This window comes from Aquarana catesbeiana, linkage group LG01, assembly GCF_042186555.1.
Source record: "Aquarana catesbeiana isolate 2022-GZ linkage group LG01, ASM4218655v1, whole genome shotgun sequence".
Lineage (NCBI taxonomy): Eukaryota > Metazoa > Chordata > Amphibia > Anura > Ranidae > Aquarana > Aquarana catesbeiana.
Window position 1 is genome coordinate 838,041 of NC_133324.1, and position 24,833 is coordinate 862,873.

Below are 24,833 nucleotides of genomic sequence, written 5' to 3' on the forward strand. Positions count from 1 at the left end.
GTACACCAACATCGGATTTTAGCAGGCAAATTTCCCTACCCCAGTTGCTAAACCATCGAAAGAAATTCGGTCCCAGCCATCCATATGCTCAGCGTATGAATGCTAGCTTGGCCAAATTGCTAGCACTGCAACTGCTGCCTTTTCAGCTGGTAGACTCTGCCCCCTTCCATGAATTTGTGGAATGTGCAGTACCTCAGTGGCAGGTTCCCAAACACCATTTATTTTCATGGAAGGCCATTCCGGCTCTCTACCAGCATGTGGAAGGCAATGTCTTGGCCTCGTTGGACAGGGCGGTCAGCAGTAAGGTGCATATTACCGCTGACTTATGGTCCAGCAGGCATGGACAGGGACATTACCTTTCTTTCACGTTGCACTGGGTAACTCTGCTGGCAGCTGGGAAGGATACAGGACAGGGTGCAGTATTGTTGGAGCCTGTTCTGCCACCACGCCTCCAAAATGCTAGTAGTAGTGATTCTGCCACACCTCTCTCTTCCACCCCCTCCTTTTCTTCTTCCTCCATGGCCTCTTCCTCTGCAGATTCATCCTCTGAACCAATGGTGCTCTGTAGGCGTTCAAGGGGCTACGCAAGCACTCAGGCAAAAAGATGCCATGCGGTGCTTGAGCTGGTCTGCTTAGGGGACAGGAGCCACACTGGGCAGAGGTTCTGGCAGCTCTGCAGGGGCAGGTTCAGAAGTGTTTGACGCCACACCAGCTTCAGCCAGGAATGGTTGTATTCAACAATGGCACCAACCTTCTCTCCGTCCTCTGACAGGGACACTTGACCCATGTTCCCTGTTTGGCTCACGTCCTGAATTTGGTGGTGCAGCAGTTCTTGAGCAGGTACCTGGGCTTACAGGATCTCCTGATGCAGGCCAGGAAAGTCATTTCCGCCAGTCATATAATGCCAGTGCTCAGCTGGCTGACATTCAAAGAGAATGCAACCTGCCCAAGAACCGCCTAATCTGTGACATGCCCACCAGGTGGAACTCAACGTTGGCCATGCTGCAGCAGCTGCACTCGCAGCAGAGGGCCATCAATTAGTACCTATGTGAGTATGGCACCAGGACAGGGTCAGGGGAGTTTGGCTTTTTTCGCCACGCCAGTGGCTACTAATCAAGGATGCATGCACTGTCCTGTCACCATTTGAGGAGGCCACGAGGATGATGAGCAGTGACAGTTCATGCATCATTGACACTGTCCCCCTTGTCCACCTGTTGGAGCACACGCTGCGTGGAATAATGGACAGGGCACTTGAGGCAGAACAGCGGGAGGAAGGCCCTCAAGGCCCCCTTTATCCAGGTAGTATTCCTGCGGGCCGGTCGATCACACAGGAAGAAGAAGAGGAGGAGGAGAATTTTGTCAGCATGGAGGTGAAAAGGTGAAATCTTCTGAAGAGGAGCACAGACAGCAAAACAAATGTCACAGGGGTGATAACCCTTCCCTATGTTTTCCAAAAAGATAAAAATAGATTTTTTGGCTGGAGCTACACTTTAAAAATGTACCTGTTCAAAATTATGAACAGATTTAACTTAACAACAAACCTACAGTCCCTGTCTTGTTTGCACCGCCTGTATACTGCTGTTCAGAGTATATAGGGCCTGGTGGCCCCACACCTTTCCTTATTTTAATTTGGGTGCGGGGTTCCCCTTAATATCCATACAAGACCCAAAGGGCCTGGTAATGGACTGGGGGGTACCCATGCCGTTTGTCTCACTGATTTTCATCCATATTGCCAGGACCCGACATTACATTAAACCCGCAAGCAGTTTTAAATGAGATTTTTTCCTTTAGAAATGACATTTGGTGCAGGGACTGTTCTAAACACGGGAAACACGCGTCACTTTACAGGCATACTATAGACACCCCCCAGGTACGATATTTAAAGGAATATTTCACTTTTATTGTTTCACTTTAAGCATCATTAAAATCACTGCTCCTGAAAAAACTTTTTTTTTTGCATTGATCCATGTCCCCTGGGGCAGGACCCGGGTCCCCAAACACTTTTTATGACAATAACTTGAATATAAGGCTTTAAAATAAGGATTTTTGATTTTTCATGTTCGTGTCCCATAGACTTTAACGGTGTTTGCGTGTTCAAATGAATTTTTTGCCTGTTCGCATGCTCTGGTGCAAACCGAACTGGGGGGTGTTCGGCTCATCCCTAATGAGAGGGTGCGTAGGGGATTGTCCCTGGCCTCCCTAGCTGGAATGAAACCTGTTTGGTCTGCCGAAATCCATTTGGGTAAAAGAGGTAGCAATCTAGTGGCCATTACTTTGGCAATAAGTTTGGTGTTAAGATTTATTAGGGATATGGGGCGGTAGCTGCCAGAGGGGGTGGGGTCTTTACCCGGTTTGGGGATGATGGTGATATGGGCAGCCAGAGATTTTTGGTCGTTACCCTGTGGTTTTGGAGATGGAATTGGCAAAAGATGATAATCAGGGTAGGAGAATGTTGCTAAATGTCTTGTAATATAATGCGGTGTAGCCATCCGGGCCAGAGGCTTTTCCTGATGGGGTACATTTCAGCGCTGTTCTATCGTGAAGTCAGCCTCCAACTGTTTGAGAGTTTTGTGAGAAAGTCTAGGTAAGTTTGCCTGTTTCAGGTAAGATAAAATGCGTGTACCTTTCTCCAATGGCGTGAGGGTATCTAGGGCCCCTTTGACGCTGTATAGATCAGTGTAAAATTCTTTAAACGCTTTGGCTATTTGGGGGGAAGAATGGCCCATTTCTTCTGAGGAGAATTTGACTTTGGAGATGAAGGAGGCGGATTTCTTCGCACGAATGGAATGAGTTGTCTGCCGGGTTTGTCACCCCATTCAGAGAATTTTTGGGAGAAAATTTGAAATTTCCTTTTAGTTTGAGAGTCAAGAAGAGCTTTCAGTTCCTCTCTCTTCTGCATCAGGGCTTCTAGGTGGAATTTATGTAGAGACAATTTGTGTTGTTTATCTAGATCTGCTACTTGTAATATTAATTCATTAAGCTGCTGACACTGCTCCCTCTGTCTTCTAGCTCCCAGCTCGATAAGTCTACCCCTCATCGTGGCCTTATGAGCCTGCCAAAGTAGGGAGGAAGCCGTATCTGTTGACCCATTCTCTGAGAAGTACTGTTTCATGGCGGTGGCTAGCAGGGAAGCATCAATGGGATTGGAGAGAATCATTGAGCTTCCAGTTGGTGGTGCGTTTTTGGTAGCGAGGGGATAGCTAGACGGATAGAAACCGGGGCATGGTCGGACAGAGAAGCTGTAACTATCGAGGCTGATTTCAAAAGGGGAAGATGAAAGTGGTCTAAGAAACATAAGAAAATGTTGTCCATTCTGGAATAAGAGTGGTGTGTTTTGGAGTGTAGGGAGTAGTCTCTGTCTTTAGGGTGAAGTGTTTGCCACGCATCAATTAACTGGGGATCGTGTAATCTTCTCCTAATGAAGGATAGACGTTTGAATGGTATGCTGGATCGACCCTGGGATGTATCCATAATGGAGTCAAGTGGCATATTGATATCACCTGCCAGGATAGTGATTCCCTTCGTAAAAGCTGCTAGTTTGGTCAGAACTTGAGACATGAAAGAGGGTTGATTATGGTTCGGGCAGTAAATATTCGCCAATGTGCATTAGGTGTTACCCATAGAGCCCCTCAGAAACAGAAACCCACCATGGGTATCCGCCAACATGTCCTCAAGCTGGAAGGACACGTTTCCGCTAAACCCAATGGCTACTCCTTTGGCTTTATTCGTATCCAAAAGGCTGTAGTACCATTTCGGAAATTGAGGATGTAAGAAAAACATATTTAGTGATACGAGAAATCCAGTGGGAAACATTTTAGAATCACGTGTCGTACCGCGGTGTTCCCGTAGGGATCGGGGAGGGTGAGCGACCCCATGCGACCCCAATTAGGGGGTCACCTAGAAACCCGTAGGGGCCACTCGTACTCACCAACCCCAGGAGGAGAAGGAGGGGGGCGTAGATTATGCGACAAGAACAAAAACCACACATGGTTTGGGAGCCTTGGGTCCTGTCCAGGCCTGACCATAACAGTAAACAGTTTAACAGTATGTGTAAACCTCTGGCATTGGGTAAAACAGAGAAAAAAAAGGAAAAGAAAGTCCTTAAACAGTGTAAAATTAGAACAAAAGTGGGTGTCTGATGTCCAAGAAGATTAAGATAACTACATTCAGCACTTGGCATCAATGTGGTGGAGTTCACATAAAGATGGAGCACACACTAATGTGACTGCCCTTACTGAATGCACAACATGTAAATTAAAGGAGTTGTGGGAATGGAATCATCTCACCCATTTTTCTGAGAGGATCCCCGAGTGGTGGTACGCTTCTTTTTAAGAGGAGTGTCTCTCCACATGGGATCAAGAGGAGTAGATTAATCCGGTATCAGATCTTGCCATCCAGGGAGGTCTACCGGGGGAATTCCAATCTCACGGAAGAATGCAGGGAGATCTTCTGGGAACCTCAGGGTGGAGGAATGGCCATTTTTGGTAGCAATGAGGCAGGCAGGTAATCCCCATCTGTAAGTGGCTCCATCCCCTCTCAATTGATCAAGGAGCGCTCTACGATGCTCTAGTGTCTCTTTGGAGAGGTCAGGGAATATTTTGAGTGTGGGGGGACATCAAAGTCAATATTTGGAGTGCCACGTAGCTTGATCATAATGGCATTTTTATCCTCAAAGTAGTGCAAATGACAGACAACATCCCTGGGCAACTCTGTAGATAAATTACGTGGGCGAAGGGCTCTGTGAACCCGATCAAAGCGCAGGGGGTCAGTGGCCGTTTTCCCCAGGATGGTGTTTAGGATACTGCGAATCGTGGATTGAAGGTAGCCATCTTTAGTTGCTTCTGGTAACCCGCGGATACGTAATTGTTTCTGCGATTTCTGTTCTCTAAATCTTCTAATTTGTACAGAGAAGAGCGGTGGGCAAGTGCAAGCCTCTTAACAGTAATCTGCAGATCTTTAATGGCCGCTGCTTGGAATTCCTGTCTTTTCTCTATTTCTTCTACTCTCTCTAGTAGATGCGACATAACAGAGCGTACCGCTGTGATTTCTTTCCTGATTGATGTTTCAAGACTGCGGAACATCCCCGCCATTTCCCTTTTCAGCCCGCTTACCAGTGATGACATCTCGGAGCCATCGGGTGAGCCTGGGTCCTCCATGACCTCCGATCCGTATGATGAGGTAGGAGAGCTGTCACGAGGCGCCGCTGCATGCTCGGAGTGGGATCCACAGGACCTCGAGGCTGTGGCCTGTAAAGGCTGCGCGCTGGGACTGTGTTTCTCCGCGGCTAGGAACCGCTTTATGGAGCCCGAATAGGTGATGAAGATCATGAAGCCTCTCCCCAAACGTTTGCCCGAGTTAGTGCGGGATCTGAAGGCTTTGGCAGGCATTGCCAGAGGTGATCAGGCCTGTGCTGGGACAGAGCTTTGCTCAAACACACGTCCGACCAGCGCCATATGGAAACCACGCCCCCGAAATTTAGCTTGCTTTCTGAGAGTACTGCTCATTGGGAGATTGCTGGAACTTAAACCAAGTGGAACTTTTCTAAGTAGTGAGTTAAAAACCAGAGGGAGAGTGAACAAGTCTTACTTTTTGTTTGCTGGGGTGCATTTTTGGGGCTTTTCTTTTTAGCTTTTCAATCACCTTTTTCTGTCACTTTTTAAATAGCTTTTTTTTTTTTTTTTTCTTCTTTGGTTCCTTCAGGCTATTCATTTGGGGGAGGGGGTAATTGCTCACAGGTGCCTGCAGTCTATATAACTGTGTGTAGGACTCATCCTGAGCCTGCTCATTGGGAGATTGCTGGAACTTAAACCACGTGGAACTTTTCTAAGTGGTGAGTTAAAAACCAGAGTTTAAAACAGGAGGTTATAACAGGGGTCATAGTACCTGTGTAGTGTGAGTATCTGAGTGTTGTCTGAGTAGTGTGTGTGGATAATTAGTACTTGTGTATTGTGTACTGTATACTTAAGTATTGTGAGTGCACGTAGGTCTGCGACTGTTCTGCGATTGCACGTAGGTCTGTGAGTACCTGTGTATTGTCTTGAGTATTAGTGCCAGGAAGCTAGCTGTTAAATCCCCAATCCTCACTATATTTAATAGGTACGATGCCCGGCGGGTGTGGAGAGGCGACTCTTTGTACATCTTGCTGCATGTATGCGTTCCTTGATCATCCGATCGAGGGCGAATACTGCTGTGCAAAATGTAAGCACATTGTTTCCCTGGAAGCCCAGGTTCTGAATCTGGGGAAGCAACTGTCAGCACTGAGAAGCCCCTCCATACTAAAGGTGAGCCAGGAACGTACACGGCAGGTGAGGGCAGGGGCCAGCACAGAGGGGGTGGAGACAAAGAGGTGTCGGCAGGGGCCAGTACAGAGGCGGGTGGAGACAAAGAGGTGTAGGCACTAGCCAAGAGTAGATGGGTGACAGTCAGGAGGGGTAGAGGGGGAAGTGCCAGAGAGGCCGATCCAGGACTGGAGCATCCCAATAAGTACGCTCCATTGAGTGACATTGGTGAAACCAGTCAGGGACCAGCACTGCTGGAGATGAGGGACTCTCCTAGCTGCCAGGGGAAGAACTCCTCCAGTGAGAGTGGGGGGGGCAGCAAAGGGAAAGGAAAGACAGATTCTGGTGGTAGGGGACTCAATTCTTAGAAGGACAGAGAGGGCAATCTGTAACCAAGACCTGAAGCGCCGAACAGTATGTTGTCTACCAGGCGCTCGGGTTCGGCACATCACGGATCTTGTGGACAGATTACTGGGAGGGGCTGGAGAAGACCCGGCTGTCATGGTGCACGTTGGCACCAATGACAAAGTCAGAGGCAGATGGAGTGTCCTAAAGAACGATTTTAGGGACTTAGGAGCTAAATTGAGGAAAAGGACCTCCAAGGTAGTGTTCTCAGGAATACTACCGGTACATCGGGCCACACCAGAAAGGCAGAGGGAGATTAGGGAAGTAAACAAGTGGCTGAAGAGGTGGTGTAGTAAGGAGGGGTTTGGGTTCCTGGAGGACTGGGCCGACTTCTCAGTCGGTAACCGGTACTATAGAAGGGACGGACTGCACCTAAATGAGGAGGGTGCAGATCTGCTGGGAATGAAGATGGCAAAAAAGTTAGAGGGGTTTTTAAACTAGGCGATGGGGGGGGAGGGTCCAGAGACAGTGATAGCCAGCACGGAAGATATTCCAGAGGGTAGTATTGGGGGCATTAGTGGTAGGTTAACCAAAGCACAAAAACACAAGGTAAGTATAGTAGCAAGTCCTAGTTGCAATCTCGAAACGCCCAATACGAGGACAATATGCGACCGGTCTAAACTATGTGGCATGTTCACCAATGCCAGGAGCATGGCGGACAAGATGGGTGAACTAGAGATACTGTTGTACGAGGAGGATTTGGATTTTGTGGGAATTTCAGAGACCTGGTTCAACAGCTCTCATGATTGGCTGGCAAACATTCAAGGGTATACCCTATACCGCAAGGACAGAGAGGGTAAATAGGGGGAGGGGTATGCCTATATATCAAGAATAATGTACAAGTGAATGTGAGAGATGACATCACTGAGGGAGCTAGGGAGGAGGTGGAATCTTTATGGGTAGAGCTCCAAAGGGATGAAGCTAAGGGGAAAATAATACTGGGAGTATGCTATAGGCCCCCTAACCTGAGGGAGGAAGTGGAGACAGATCTCCTATCACAAATTGGATTAGCAGCAAGGATGGGAAGTGTTATCATAATGGGGGATTTTAATTATCCAGACATAGACTGGGCGGAGGGAACCGCGCATTCATCTAAGGCTCGCCAGTTCCTTAATGTCTTGCAGGACAATTTTATGGGTCAGATGGTAGACGCACCAACTAGAAATAAAACATTACTAGATCTACTGATTACCAACAATACAGACCTGATAACAGATGTGGAAATACGGGGCAATTTAGGTAACAGCGATCACAGGTCAATTAGTTTCAGTATAAATCACACAAATAGGAAACATGAAGGGAACACAAAGACACTGAATTTCAAAAGAGCCAACTTCCCTAAACTACAAACCTTGCTAAAAGGCATAAATTGGGATAAAATATTAGGAACAAAGAATACGGAGGAGAGATGGGTTTGCTTTAAGAGCATATTAAATAAGGGCATTAGCCAATGTATCTCATTGGGTAATAAATTTAAAAGAGCGAACAAAAGTCCTGGATGGCTTAACTCCAATGTAAAATGCATATAAAAGCAAAGGAGAAGGCCTTCAAAAAATACAAGGTTGAGGGATCATCCTCAGCATTCAGACTAAAGAATGCAATAAGAAATGTAAGGGTGCAATTAGGACGGCTAAGATAGAACATGAAAGACACATAGCGGAGGAGAGCAAAAAAAATCCCAAGAAATTCTTTAAGTATGTAAACAGTAAAAAAGGGAGGACAGACCATATTGGCCCCATAAAGAATGAGGAAGGACATCTGGTTACAAAGGATGGGGAGATGGCAAAGGTATTGAATTTATTCTTCTCCTCAGTCTTCACGAGTGAATCGGGGGGCTTCAGTAATCAAAACTGCAGTGTTTATCCTCAGGACACAACACAGGAAGCACCTACATGGTTAACAGAGGACGGAATTAAAATTAGACTTGAGAAACTTAACATTAATAAATCACCGGGACCAGATGGCTTGCATCCGAGGGTACTTAGGGAACTCAGTCAGGTGATTGCCAGACCGTTGTTCCTAATTTTTACTGATAGTCTATTGACTGGAATGGTACCAGCTGATTGGAGAAAAGCCAATGTAGCACCAATATTTAAAAAGGGCCCAAAAAACATCCCTGGGAATTACAGACCAGTTAGCCTAACATCAATAGTATGTAAACTCTTGGAGGGGATGATAAGGGACTATATACAAGATTTTAGTAATAAGAATGATATCATTAGCAGTAATCAGCATGGATTCATGAAGAATCGTTCTTGCCAAACCAATCTATTAACCTTCTATGAGGAGGTGAGTTGCCATCTAGATAAAGGAAGGCCCGTAGACGTGGTGTATCTGGATTTTACAAAAGCATTTGACACAGTTCCCCATAAACGTTTACTGTACAAAATAAGGTGCGTTGGCATGGACCATAGGGTGAGTACATGGATTGAAAACTGGCTACAAGGGCGTGTTCAGAGGGTGGTGATAAATGGGGAGTACTCAGAATGGTCAGGGGTGGGTAGTGGGGTTCCCCAGGGTTCTGTGCTGGGACCAATCCTATTTAATTTGTTCATAAACGACCTGGAGGATGGGATAAACAGTTCAATCTCTGTATTTGCAGACGATACTAAGCTAAGCAGGGCAATAACTTCTCCGCAGGATGTGGAAATCTTGCAAAAAGATCTGAACAAATGAATGGGGGAGGGGCGACTACATGGCAAATGAGGTTCAATGTAGAAAAATGTAAAATAATGTATTTGGGTGGTAAAAATCTGAATGCAATCTATAGACTGGGGGGAAAACCTCTGGGGGATCTAGGATGGAAAAGGACCTGGGGGTCCTAGTAGATGATAGGCTCAGCAATGACATGCAATGCCAAGCTGCTGCTAACAAAGCAAACAGAATATTGGCATTAAAAAGGGATCAACTCCAGAGATAAAACGATAATTCTCCCGCTCTACAAGACTCTGGTCCGGCCGCACCTGGAGTATGCTGTCCAGTTCTGGGCACCAGTCCTCAGGAAGGATGTACTGGAAATGGAGCGAGTACAAAGAAGGGCAACAAAGCTAATAAAGGGTCTGGAGGATCTTAGTTATGAGGAAAGGTTGCGAGCTCTGAACTTATTCTCTCTGGAGAAGAGACGCTTGAGAGGGGATATGATTTCAATATATAAATACCGGACTGGTGACCCCACAATATATAAATACCGGACTGGTGACCCCACAATATACAAATACCGGACTGGTGACCCCACAATATACAAATACCGGACTGGTGACCCCACAATATACAAATACCGGACTGGTGACCCCACAATATATAAATACCAGACTGGTGACCCCACAATATATAAATACCGGACTGGTGACCCCACAATATATAAATACCGGACTGGTGACCCCACAATATACAAATACTGGACTGGTGACCCCCCTATATATAAATACCGGACTGGTGACCCCACAATATATAAATACCGGACTGGTGACCCCACAATATACAAATACTGGACTGGTGACCCCACAATATATAAATACCGGACTGGTGACCCCACAATATATAAATACTGGACTGGTGACCCCACAATATACAAATACCGGACTGGTGACCCCACAATATACAAATACCGGACTGGTGACCCCACAATATACAAATACCGGACTGGTGACCCCACAATATACAAATACCGGACTGGTGACCCCACAATATATAAATACCAGACTGGTGACCCCACAATATATAAATACCGGACTGGTGACCCCACAATATACAAATACTGGACTGGTGACCCCCCTATATATAAATACCGGACTGGTGACCCCACAATATATAAATACCGGACTGGTGACCCCACAATATATAAATACCGGACTGGTGACCCCACAATATATAAATACCAGACTGGTGACCCCACAATATATAAATACCGGACTGGTGACCCCACAATATATAAATACCGGACTGGTGACCCCACAATATACAAATACTGGACTGGTGACCCCCCTATATATAAATACCGGACTGGTGACCCCACAATATATAAATACCGGACTGGTGACCCCACAATATACAAATACTGGACTGGTGACCCCACAATATATAAATACCGGACTGGTGACCCCACAATATACAAATACCGGACTGGTGACCCCACAATATACAAATACCGGACTGGTGACCCCACAATATACAAATACCGGACTGGTGACCCCACAATATATAAATACCAGACTGGTGACCCCACAATATATAAATACCGGACTGGTGACCCCACAATATACAAATACTGGACTGGTGACCCCCCTATATATAAATACCGGACTGGTGACCCCACAATATATAAATACCGGACTGGTGACCCCACAATATATAAATACCGGACTGGTGACCCCACAATATATAAATACCAGACTGGTGACCCCACAATATATAAATACCGGACTGGTGACCCCACAATATATAAATACCGGACTGGTGACCCCACAATATACAAATACTGGACTGGTGACCCCCCTATATATAAATACCGGACTGGTGACCCCACAATATATAAATACCGGACTGGTGACCCCACAATATACAAATACTGGACTGGTGACCCCACAATATATAAATACCGGACTGGTGACCCCACAATATACAAATACCGGACTGGTGACCCCACAATATACAAATACCGGACTGGTGACCCCACAATATATAAATACCAGACTGGTGACCCCACAATATATAAATACCGGACTGGTGACCCCACAATATATAAATACCGGACTGGTGACCCCACAATATACAAATACCGGACTGGTGACCCCACAATATATAAATACCGGACTGGTGACCCCACAATATATAAATACCGGACTGATGACCCCACAATAGGGATAAAACTTTTTCGCAGAAGAGAGTTTAATAAGACTCGTGGCCACTCATTAAAATTAGAAGAAAAGAGGTATAACCTTAAACTACGTAGAGGGTTCTTTACTGTAAGAGCGGCAAGGATGTGGAATTCCCTTCCACAGGCGGTGGTCTCAGCGGGGAGCATTGATAGCTTCAAGAAACTATTAGATAATCACCTGAATGACCGCAACATACAGGGATATGTAATGTAATACTGACACATAATCACACACATAGGTTGGACTTGATGGACTTGTGTCTTTTTTCAACCTCACCTACTATGTAACTATGTAACTTTCTCCTCTGCGTATCACCTGCAGTCTAATGGAGCAATTGCTATATTGCTATATTTCTGACCATCATAACAACTGGTCAGACCTCTTACCGTGGGCGGAGTTTGCTCACAATAGTGCCTTGAATTCTGCTTCCCGATTGTCCCCATTTATGATGAATTATGGTTTCCAATCTTCCATGTTGCCTGACTCATTTGTTCCGCAGAGTATTCCTGCGTTAGAGGAGCATCTCTGTGGTCTTCGCTCCACTTGGGCACAAGTCCAGGAGGCTTTGCGTCATGCTAATGATAGGTACAGACTCCATGCTGACCGCAGACACCTGCCCGCGCCTTCCTACCAGGTTGGGGACAGGGTCTGGCTGTCATCTTGCAACCTCCGACTTCGTGTTCCCTCTCTGAAGTTCGCACCTCGGTTTATTGGGCCTTTCTGTATTCTTCACAGGATTAACCCAGTGACTTACGCATTAGACCTTCCTTCTAATATGCGTATCTCAAATGTATTTTATGTCTCCTTATTAAAACCTTTGGTCTGTAACTGCTTTACCACCTCGGTGCCTCTTCCTCACCCTGTACAGGTTGAGAACCGTGAGGAGTATGAAGTACAGTCCATTGTTGACTTCCGTAGGTTCCGTGGGAGCATACAGTACTTGGTGCATTGGAAAGGGTACGGTCCGGAGGAACGCTCTTGGGTCTCATCCTCGGACGTACATCCCCCTGTCCTCCTCCGTGATCTCTATAGACGTTTTCCTCTGAAGCCTGATGGTTGTCCGAGGGGGGAGGGGTCATTGAGGAGGGGGTACTGTCAGGGCTGGACTCAGCCTTTCCTTCTCTGAGCTGGCCGCTCAGCTGTCAGCTAATTGCCAGCTCCTATCTCTCCACAGTGACTCTCCTGTTGATGATCCTGCTCATCAGTCCTGCCTACCTAAGCCGTCCAGTCCAGATGATCTCTGCCTTCGCCTTGGTCACATCTCTAGAGATGCTCTCTTGTGTTCCTGTTAGAGACTTGTTTGGCTGACATTCCTTCTGGCTCCAGATCCTGCTTGCTGTTCTACTACACTCATCTCTGGCTCCCTGACGTTTTGGCTTGTCCTGAACTCTGGCTATGTTTTGACTATGTTTACCTTTTTTTTATTATTATTATTATTAAACAAGTGAGATTTAACTGTACTTCTATCTCAGTCTGATTCATGGTTTCTGACAGGGAGGCATCTAATTCCTAAATGTGAGGGTCTTATTTCTCAATGGGAGGGTCTGTCTTTTCAATGGGAGGGTCTGTCTTTTCAATGGGAGGGTCTGATTTCTCAATGGGAGGGTCTGTCTTTTCAATGGGAGGGTCTGTTTCCTAAATGGGAGGGTCTGGTTTCTCAATTGGAGGATCTAATTCCTAAATGTGAGGGTCTTATTTTTTAATGGGAGGGTCTAATTTCTAAATGGGAGGATTTTTTTCTCAATAGGAGAATCTGATTCCTGAATAGGAGGGGTCTAATTCCTAAATAGGAGGGTCTGATTTCTTAATGGAAGGGTCTGATTTTCAATTGGAGGGTCATATTCTTAAATGGGAGGGTCTAATTCATAAATGGGAGGGTCTGATTTGTCAATGAGAGGGTCTGATTCCTGATTGGGAAGGTCTGGTTTATTATAATCACCCAATGCACTCTCAGTGTGAGAAAGCTGCAGGGTCTCCCTTGGGGGAGTAGCTCACCAAAACTGAAAATTCATTCATAGATTATAACTGTTGGTATTCTGCCTCCCCTGCAGATCTTATGAAACGTTCCGCACCCAGCCGCATCGTCTTCCTGGCTTCCTTAATGCATAAACAGGGCTACATAGACACCAGCAACCTGTACGGGAAGAACCTGGAGAAACAAAAAGTTTACGAAACCTACAACTGCACCAAACTCATGAACGTCATCTGTGCCAGAGAGCTGGCTGATAGGCTGAAGACCACTGGTGAGTGACGCCCCCCGTGGGGCAGGCTGGTGACCATGAGGGGGCACTGAAAAAGAAATAATTACTTTCCAGGTCACTAGTTTTACTAGGTCGGGACGTTAAACTGTAAAAAAAAAAATTGATTGAATTAAAATTGATACAAAAAAGTGTAAAAAAAATCTATGAGGGTCTTCAGAGACCTTGAGCGACCATGACTGGACACACACTGGGGTTCTTCAGGGATCTTAAGCGGCCTGGACATTCAGCGATCTTGGATGGACACACACTGGGGATTTTCAGAGACCTTGACCTTCAGCGACCTTGAGTGGACACATACTGGGGGTCTTTAGCGACCCCATAAGTGACCTTGACCTTCAGCTACCTTGAATGGACACACACTGGGGGTCTTCAGGGACCTTGACCTTCAGTCAGTGGCGGCTGGTGCTCAATTTTTTTTTGTGGGGGGGGGGGGGCGCAAACAAACTGAAAAATTCTGAAAAATACTTAAAAAAAAAAAAAAAAAAAAAAAAAAAGATCAATTGCAGCCTCACTGTGCCTATCAAATTCAGCCACTTTGCCCATCAAATTCAGCCACTGTGCCCATCATATGCAGTCAATGTGCCCATCATATGCAGTCACTGTGCCCATCATATGCAGTCACTGTGCCATCAAATGCAGCCACTTTGCCCATCAAATTCAGCCACTGTGCCATCAAATGCAGTCACTGTACCCATCATATGCAGTCACTGTGCCCACCAAATACAGTCACTGTGCCCATCATATGCAGTCACTGTGCCCATCATATGCAGTCACTGTGCCCAGCATATGCAGCCACTGTGCCCACCAAATACAGTCACTGTGCCCATCATATGCAGCCACTGTGTCCACCAAATACAGTCACTGTGCCCATCATATGCAGCCACTGTGCCCACCAAATACAGTCACTGTGCCCATCATATGCAGCCACTGTGTCCACCAAATACAGTCAATGTGCCCACCAAATACAGTCACTGTGCCCATCATATGCAGCCACTGTGCCCACCAAATACAGTCACTGTGCCCATCATATGCAGCCACTGTGTCCACCAAATACAGTCAATGTGCCCACCAAATACAGTCACTGTGCCCATCATATGCAGCCACTGTGCCCACCGACCCCCCCCCGGCTCTGGCAGTACCCCCTGGCACTTACCGCCAGGCAGCAGCTCCTCTCCAAGTGCACCAGAGCAGCAGCAACCTCTGCTCCAGCGTGTCTCCTCCGCTCCTCTTCCTAAGCGCCAGGTGTCACGGAACGCCCCACACTCCGCTTGAGTGCTTCCGTCATATACCGCTTCCTAAGTTCTGGAACAGGAGTCCAATGGATCTGGCTATAGGAACCCCAAGAACTAGACAACACCAGTCTTGAAGTACATCAGAACTACTCTTTATTTTGAGATCTCACAGACCTTTATACAGCAGGGATGACTCAAAGCTAACCTAATTAACATGACCTAATTTACTACAAAATGTACCCAGACCAGATGACAGTCTTGTGGGCACCGAGCTTCACACATTAATACAATTAACAATACAAACAACAATCTCCCCCCTCCTCAGCCTAGACCATTCGTCTATTAGCCAGGGCTGGTGGCTAATGTGATCAGCTCTCTCAATTAACATAAACACATGTTGATAACACCAGCATCTCCTCACAGGATGTGTCCCAGCAGAATGAATCAGTCTTATCAGCAGGGGGCTGCTGGAGGAATCCCCCCTCCCTCTTCAGGGACACAAATATACAGTAAGGAGTCCCCATACAATATATACATGACTGAGTCCGATTAATACAGTTCAGACTGGATTTCTCATTCACCTCAAATGCTAGGGCCCATAATCGGTGGGCAACAGGCTTGCACACAGTCCTCTCCAACAGCCTCCGATCTGGCCATGCCCGTGACATTTCTCCCCTTTCGGCAGGAGACTAACACAGGAGGAGACCCCAGACGGGTTGACTCCGAAGTTAGTAAACAGCTCCAGTCCTCTACTGCCTGTACCCACACAGTACCCCAAACAAATCATCCCAAACAGTGCATTACTCACCCAGCCATCCTCTGCCTCTCTCAGAGAACATATCTGCCGCTGGGGAGAAGACAGGGTGACTGGGCTCACTCGGTCATGCTGTTGGGGATCGGGGCCGACTGCCCAGCATCCCTGGGGTATACAGGTGGAGACTGAAGTTCCATCCACCTTCACAGGACATCCATCCTCTGTTAGTTGAGGGCAGAGTCCAGCAGTCCTCGGCCCTGTTGCCAGCCCTTCTGCTGGAAACCCCACACCATCTGTTCCGGCTAACTGTTGGAGAGGGAGGCCGACTGCCCCGCCTCCCTGGAACTCTGTAGTTGTTGCCGGTGCTGGGCAGAGGTTGGTAGCACTCTGCCCTGTTGCCAGCACTTCTGCTGGGGACTCCGCATCCTCCGCTCCGGCTAACTGTTGGGGCAGGCAGCTGGCTTCCTCCACTCCCAAACTGTGTAGCTGCCATTGGGGAGGTGAGCCGGCTGCTTCCTTTTCCATTCCCTCATCTGGCTGCTGGGACGACATGTCGATGGTACTGTCTCCCAGGTACACGGATTTTTGCTGGGGAGGAAAGCCCACTTCCTCCACCCTGGCCAACTGTTGGGGAGGGACAACACACACCTCCTCTCCCTTCTCCCCCTGTATCTGCTGCTGGGAAGTGATTGCCATCTTCTCACCCTGAGCCTCCACAATTGCTGCAGGTGTGGGGCAGAGGTCTTGGACCCTCTGTCCGGTTGCCAGCACTTCTGCTGGGGGTTTGCCAGGTGGTTCCTCCTCTACAGAAACGTCTATTAAATCCCCAGTCTCTGGAAGTGGTAAAAGTGTGGGACAGAGGTCTTGGACCCTCTGTTCAGTTACCAGATCTTCAGCTGGAGAAGTTTGTTTTAACTCCATAGATGCTGCTGGCAGAAAATCACATGTCCCTGTCAGTGTTGTGGGAGAAAGGCCGACTACCTCTTCTCTCAGGAAGGCCGAAGCCACTGTTGGTGCTGGGCAGAACACAGTGAACTTTGGCCCTGATAGCAGCTCTTCTGCTGGAGGCTCATCAGGTTGTTCTTCCTCAGCAGAAAAGTCTATCAAATCCCATGTCTCTGCAACTGATGTCGGGGAATAGAGGTTCACCATCTCCTGTCCATGGAACCCAGAAGATGTTATCATTTCTGGACAGAGGTTAGCAGAGCTCTGCCCTGTTGTCAGCACTTCAGGTTTGGGGACGGCAATCTCCGGATTTTCCACTGCCGATTCTCTGGCATGCTGCTGAACTTGTTCTAGCAGTTTCCTGTATGCCCTTTCCAGATGCTGTTCCTTTCTTAGCAAATGGTCCAGATCAGGTTTGAGCTCTGAGACCCCTGCAAGACCGAGCATAGACTCTCTATAGTCTCTCATGTCCTCAAGGTCAGGTTCCCCTTCATCGCCAAACATAAAAAGATCTGTAAGGTTCTCCCACAGCAATCCAGGGCCGCCAAAGTCATATCCCTCCGGAGAGCATTCTGTTGTCTCCCCTAAATATTCCTCCTCTGCGTGCCATTGCAGAGCCCGATAACGATTGTCCAGCTCTATCTCCTGCTGGACCAACCTGTCCAACTCAGTCACCCATTGCTCCTGGGGCTGCTCTCCCAGGAATGCCATCCGCAATGCCCGTTGGTCACTGGCCCGTTGCTCTTGGGTTGGAAAGCACTTGCCCTGTTTTATACCAGCGAGACGGAGGGCTGCAATCCAGAGCTCCACCCGAATTTGCTGCCTAAGCTCCAGGTATTCATCCTCAGACACAGTCCTGGTGTATGTTGAAAGGATGATCCGCAGCAGCCCCGGGAATTCTGATGCCAGGTCCATATCTCCGCTGGGGTGACTGAAGTCTGCTATGCTGATCTTGGATCCAGTTGGAGGTTTGGATGTCCCAGACTTCAGACTTCAGGAAGCTTTCCCGCTGCTTGCCACCAATGTCACGGAACGCCCCACACTCCGCTTGAGTGCTTCCATCATATACCACTTCCTAAGTTCTGGAACAGGAGTCCAATGGATCTGGCCATAGGAACCCCAAGAACTAGACAACACCAGTCTTGGAGTACATCAGAACTGCCTTTATTTTGAGATCTCACAGACCTTTATACAGCAGGGATGACTCAAAGCTAACCTAATTAACATGACCTAATTTACTACAAAATGTACCCAGACCAGATGACAGTCTTGTGGGCACCGAGCTTCACACATTAATACAATTAACAATACAAACAACAATCTCCCCCCTCCTCAGCCTAGACCATTCGTCTATTAGCCAGGGCTGGTGGCTAATGTGATCAGCTCTCTCAATTAACATAAACACATGTTGATAACACCAGCATCTCCTCACAGGATGTGTCCCAGCAGAATGAATCAGTCTTATCAGCAGGGGGCTGCTGGAGGAATCCCCCCTCCCTCTTCAGGGACACAAATATACAGTAAGGAGTCCCCATACAATATATACATGACTGAGTCCGATTAGTACAGTTCAGCCTGGATTTCTCATTCACCTCAAATGCTAGGGCCCATAATCGGTGGGCAACAGGCTTGCACACAGTCCTCTCCAACAGCCTCCGCTCTGGCCATGCCCGTGACACCAGGCATCCAATAGGGTGACCTGGCGCTTTGGCCAATCAGGAAACAGGTATGACGCCCTGCCTCTTGATTGGCGGGGAGGAAGGTTAAGTGTGAAAATAGTGTAAAATTATTTGCTATCGTCACACAATTGGGTGGGATCAGGTCACACTCTCTTTCTCCCTGAGCCCACCCTATTTTGAAGCCTCTGGCTCTAATCAGGTGCTTCAAAAAGTACCACCTCCTCCCACCCCCGCCATAGGAATCCATGTGTCCGGCGCCCTGAAAGGGGCCGGGCGCATGGATGGGGCGGCGCCCATGTGCCCACAATGCACGGCCTGCCACTGCCTTCAGTGATCTTGAGTGGACACTGGGGGGCTTCAGTGACCTGGACCTTCAGCTACTTTGAATAGGCCCACACTGGGGGTCTTCAGGGACCTTGAGCGACCTTGACTGGACACACACTGGGGGTCTTCAGGGATCTTAAGTGGCCTGGAACCTTCAGCAATCTTGAATGGATACACACGAGGAGTCCTCGGGTCCTTAAGTGACCATAACCTTCAGCGACCTTAAATGGACACACACTGGGGGTCTTAGGCAACCTTGACTTTCAGCGACCTTGAGTGGACCCACACTGGGGGTCTTTAGGGACCTTGACTGGACACACACTGGGGTCTTGAGTGACCTTGACACACAGCTACCTTGAGTGGACACACACTGGGAGTCTTAGGTGACATTGAGCACCTCTGGCCTGTTCTGGCATGTTACTGTATCTTTAAGGCTGATGTCACACTTGTGACACATTTAGAGGACACACGGGGCAGTAAACCGCCCACCGGCCTGTATGAGTCAGGATGAGCAAGGCGTCGCTCTCTCGCTGGTAAATTTTGGAGCGTCTTCAGCAGCAAGTGAGCAACCTGGCATCTTTCCTGCGTTCTTCAGTGATCCTGGAGATGGCAAATGCTCGCTGTAAGAGGTGAACTGAGCAACAAGAAGTGTTCTTTTATTATGGCTGGTAGTAAAATACTACATTATGGCCACTAGATGGAGTTGGGGGGCATAAGGAATACTTATTTTGAGATACAATGTAACAATTCTAGAGAATGCTAGAGGGAATTAGCAAATAAATGTAGCTGTATAGTCATCCCTGTGGCACAAATATGGAGAAAGTAATTTAGAGAATATTCAATATTGATACAAAAAGTTGATAATTCTAAATGACGATGTGATATGAATTCAGGTGTGACGGTGACCAGCGTTAGTCCCGGCATTGTGATGACGGATGCCATGCGTCACTACAACCTGTTATTCCGAGCCATCTTCAACGTCATCGGAATCTTCTTCTTCAAGGTTGGTGGAGTCTCTCATTTCCATCTTCTATGATATATATGTCTGATATGAGGTCCACCCTGTTTTCTGGCTGTCTTGCCCCCTTCATTCTCCGTCCCGTCTCACCTCCTCCATTCCCCGTCCCATCTCACCTCCTCCATTCCCATCTCACCTCCTCCATTCCCCATCCCATCTCATTCCCTCAATTCCCTGTCCCATCTCACCTCCTCCATTCCCATCTCACCTCCTCCATTCCCATCTCACCTCCTCCATTCCCCGTTCCATCTCACCTCCTCCATTCCCATCTCACCTCCTCCATTCCCCATCCCGTCTCACCTCCTCCATTCCCATCTCATCCCCTCAATTCCCTGTCCCATCTCACCTCCTCCATTCCCCGTTCCATCTCACCTCCTCCATTCCCATCTCACCTCCTCCATTCCCCGTCCCGTCTCACCTCCTCCATTCCCATCCCGTCTCACCTCCTCCATTCCCATCTCATCCCCTCAATTCCCTGTCCCATCTCACTTCCTCCATTCCCCATCCCATCTCACCTCCTCCATTCCCCATCCCATCTCACCTCCTCCATTCCCCGTCCCATCTCACCTCCTCCATTCCCCGTCCCGTCTCACCTCCTCCATTTCCCGTCCCGTCTCACCTCCTCCATTCCCCGTCCCATCTCACCTCCTCCATTCCCTGTCCCATCTCACCTCCTCCATTCCCCATCCCATCTCACCTCCTCTATTCCCCGTCCCATCTCACCTCCTCCATTCCCCGTCCCATCTCACCTCCTCCATTCCCCGTCCCATCTCACCTCCTCCATTCCCCATCCCATCTCACCTCCTCTATTCCCCGTCCCATCTCACCTCCTCCATTCCCCGTCCCGTCTCACCTCCTCCATTCCCTGTCCCGTCTCACCTCCTCCATTCCCTGTCCCATCTCACTTCCTCCATTCCCCATCCCATCTCACCTCCTCTATTCCCCGTCCCATCTCACCTCCTCCATTCCCCGTCCCGTCTCACCTCCTCCATTCCCTGTCCCGTCTCACCTCCTCCATTCCCTGTCCCATCTCACTTCCTCCATTCCCCATCCCATCTCACCTCCTCTATTCCCCGTCCCATCTCACCTCCTCCATTCCCCGTCCCGTCTCACCTCCTCCATTCCCTGTCCCGTCTCACCTCCTCCATTCCCTGTCCCGTCTCACCTCCTCCATTCCCTGTCCCATCTCACCTCCTCCATTCCCCATCCCATCTCACCTCCTCCATTCCCTGTCCCGTCTCACCTCCTCCATTCCCTGTCCCATCTCACCTCCTCCATTCCCCATCCCATCTCACCTCCTCCATTCTCGGTCCCATCTCACCTCCTCCATTCCCCGTCCCGTCTCACCTCCTCCATTACCCGTCCCGTCTCACCTCCTCCATTCCCCGTCCCATCTCACCTCCTCCATTTCCCGTCCCATCTCATCCCCTCTATTCCCTGTTCCATCTCACCTCCTCCATTCCTGGTCCCATCTCACCTCCTCCATTACCCGTCCCGTCTCATCCCCTCAATTCCCCGTTCCACCTCACCTCCTCCATTCCCCGTCCCATCTCACCTCCTCCATTCCCCGTCCCATCTCACCTCCTCCATTCCCCGTCCCATCTCACCTCCTCCATTCCCCGTCCCATCTCACCTCCTCCATTCCCCGTCCCGTCTCACCTCCTCCATTCCCTGTCCCGTCTCACCTCCTCCATTCCCCGTCCCATCTCACCTCCTCCATTCCTGGTCCCATCTCACCTCCTCCATTCCCCGTCCCATCTCACCTCCTCCATTCCCCGTCCCATCTCACCTCCTCCATTCCCCGTCCCATCTCACCTCCTCCATTCCCCGTCCCATCTCACCTCCTCCATTCCCCGTCCCATCTCACCTCCTCCATTCCTGGTCCCATCTCACCTCCTCCATTACCCGTCCCGTCTCATCCCCTCAATTCCCCGTTCCACCTCACCTCCTCCATTCCCCGTCCCGTCTCACCTCCTCTATTCCCCGTCCCATCTCACCTCCTCCATTTCCCGTCCCATCTCACCTCCTCCATTCCCCGTCCCATCTCACCTCCTCCATTCCCGGTCCCATCTCACCTCCTCCATTTCCCGTCCCATCTCACCTCCTCCATTCCCCATCCCATCTCACCTCCTCCATTCCCCGTCCCATCTCACCTCCTCCATTCCCCATCCCATCTCACCTCCTCTATTCCCCGTCCCATCTCACCTCCTCCATTCCCTGTCCCGTCTCACCTCCTCCATTCCCTGTCCCATCTCACCTCCTCCATTCCCCGTCCCATCTCACCTCCTCCATTTCCCGTCCCATCTCATCCCCTCTATTCCCTGTTCCATCTCACCTCCTCCATTCCTGGTCCCATCTCACCTCCTTCATTACCCGTCCCGTCTCATCCCCTCAATTCCCCGTTCCACCTCACCTCCTCCATTCCCCGTCCCATCTCACCTCCTCCATTCCCCGTCCCATCTCACCTCCTCCATTCCCCGTCCCATCTCACCTCCTCCATTCCCCGTCCCGTCTCACCTTCTCCATTCCCTGTCCCATCTCACCTCCTCCATTCCCCGTCCAATCTCACCTCCTCCATTCCCTGTCCCGTCTCACCTCCTCCATTCCCTGTCCCATCTCACCTCCTCCATTCCCCGTCCCATCTCACCTCCTCCATTTCCCGTCCCATCTCATCCCCTCTATTCCCTGTTCCATCTCACCTCCTCCATTCCTGGTCCCATCTCACCTCCTCCATTACCCGTCCCGTCTCATCCCCTCAATTCCCTGTTCCACCTCACCTCCTCCATTCCCCGTCCCATCTCACCTCCTCCATTCCCCGTCCCATCTCACCTCCTCCATTCCCCGTCCCATCTCACCTCCTCCATTTCCCGTCCCATCTCACCTCCTCCATTCCCCGTCCCATCTCACCTCCTCCATTCCCCGTCCCGTCTCATCCCCTCTATTCCCCGTCTCATCTCACCTCCTCCATTCTTGTCCCATCTCACCTCCTCCATTCCCCGTCCCATCTCACCTCCTCCATTTCCCGTCCCATCTCATCCCCTCTATTCCCTGTTCCATCTCACCTCCTCCATTCCTGGTCCCATCTCACCTCCTCCATTACCCGTCCCGTCTCATCCCCTCAATTCCCCGTTCCACCTCACCTCCTCCATTCCCCGTCCCATCTCACCTCCTCCATTCCCCGTCCCATCTCACCTCCTCCATTCCCCGTCCCATCTCACCTCCTCCATTCCCCGTCCCGTCTCACCTTCTCCATTCCCTGTCCCATCTCACCTCCTCCATTCCCCGTCCCGTCTCACCTTCTCCATTCCCTGTCCCATCTCACCTCCTCCATTCCCTGTCCCGTCTCACCTCCTCCATTCCCTGTCCCATCTCACCTCCTCCATTCCCCGTCCCATCTCACCTCCTCCATTTCCCGTCCCATCTCATCCCCTCTATTCCCTGTTCCATCTCACCTCCTCCATTCCTGGTCCCATCTCACCTCCTCCATTCCCCGTCCCATCTCACCTCCTCCATTCCCCGTCCCATCTCACCTCCTCCATTCCCCGTCCCATCTCACCTCCTCCATTTCCCGTCCCATCTCATCCCCTCTATTCCCCGTCCCATCTCACCTCCTCCATTCCCTGTCCCATCTCACCTCCTCCATTCCCCGTCCCATCTCACCTCCTCCATTTCCCGTCCCATCTCACCTCCTCCATTCCCCGTCCCATCTCACCTCCTCCATTCCCCGTCCCATCTCACCTCCTCCATTCCCCGTCCCGTCTCATCCCCTCTATTCCCCGTCTCATCTCACCTCCTCCATTCTTGTCCCATCTCACCTCCTCCATTCTTGTCCCATCTCAACCCCCTCTGTTCCTTGTCCCATCTCAACCCCTTCTGTTCCCCGTCCCATCACAACTTCCTAAATTCCCAGTCCCATCTCACCTCCTCCATTCCCCGTCCCGTCTCACCTCCTCCATTCTCCGTCCCATCTCACCTCCTCCATTCCCCGTCCCGTCTCACCTCCTCCATTCTCCGTCCTGTCTCATCCTGATCTATAATGTCCCCACTCACTCTCCTTTTTCTCCCCCCATGGTAGTCAGCGGAGGAGGGGGCGGCCAGCACCATATTCTGTGCAGTGTCGGAGGAGGCCGAAGGTCTGAATGGGCAGTATGTGGACAGCGACTGTGTGATTGAACTTCCCTCGGAGAAGGCTCGGGATCCGGCTGTCAACAAGAAGCTGTGGGAGGCGAGTGAGGCTGCAACCAACCGGACTGGTGGACCTGGACAATGATGGTGACCAACACAAGCAATCTCGTATCTGGAAAAGTCATAACTCAGGGCTAAGCCTGATGGTTACTGTGACCCCGGAGGTCTGCATAACCCCCCCCATTCACCAGAAAGACTCCTCTGTCCTCCTTACTTGTTACATGAGGACCTGTCTCACCTCAACCATCACTATGATCGTAGGCGCCATCTAGTGGCCATAATACATCAATAAATGCATTATGGCCACTAGATGGCGCTGACAATCATAGGAGACATTCAGATTACTCAGAATACAGCTGTGCGGATGTTGGTCACATTTGTGCAGCGAACATTCGAACATTTCATACCCCGACACCCCCCAAATGTGTATAAGAAAAAGATCTAACCCCGGAGCTCTGGACTCAGGTCACCCGGCATGTTTTTTGTTATGGCGATGTGAAATATAGGGGGCGCTAGTGGTTACCAATTAAACGCACACAATAAGCAAACTGTATAGAGTATAAATCATGTGCTTAAATAAATATAACATATAATATAAATTTAAATATTTAAAACAATTTTTATTAACTTCATGAATATATAAACTACCAATTCATAAAATATGTGATCCGGACAAATACGAGCGAAAAATGTGAACAATAATAATTCGAAATATATGGGATGTCAAGTCCTTTGCGATTATACATAAACACAGTTAGCATGTATACTAAACCCTCACTACCTGGAAGCTCCGTCTCAACGCATTTCGTCCCAATGACTTCTTCAGGAAGCAGACTGCAATAAATTAGCTACACTATGAGAAACCTTACTTTTTC

The 24,833-nt window shown here is 49.1% G+C and overlaps 1 protein-coding gene across 1 annotated transcript in view; it reads left to right on the forward strand.

Moving 5' to 3' along the window:
- Positions 1–24,557, forward strand: part of LOC141129310 (retinol dehydrogenase 14-like) — a 67,623-nt gene extending 43,066 nt beyond the window's left edge. The window contains exons 4-6 of the mRNA XM_073617262.1: positions 13,612–13,803; positions 19,649–19,758; positions 23,849–24,557. Of these exons, the coding sequence (XP_073473363.1) occupies positions 13,612–13,803; positions 19,649–19,758; positions 23,849–24,043 (497 nt within the window). The 3' untranslated portion in view covers positions 24,044–24,557. The remainder of the gene's footprint in view (positions 1–13,611; positions 13,804–19,648; positions 19,759–23,848) is intronic.
- Positions 24,558–24,833: the final 276 nt, after the last annotated feature.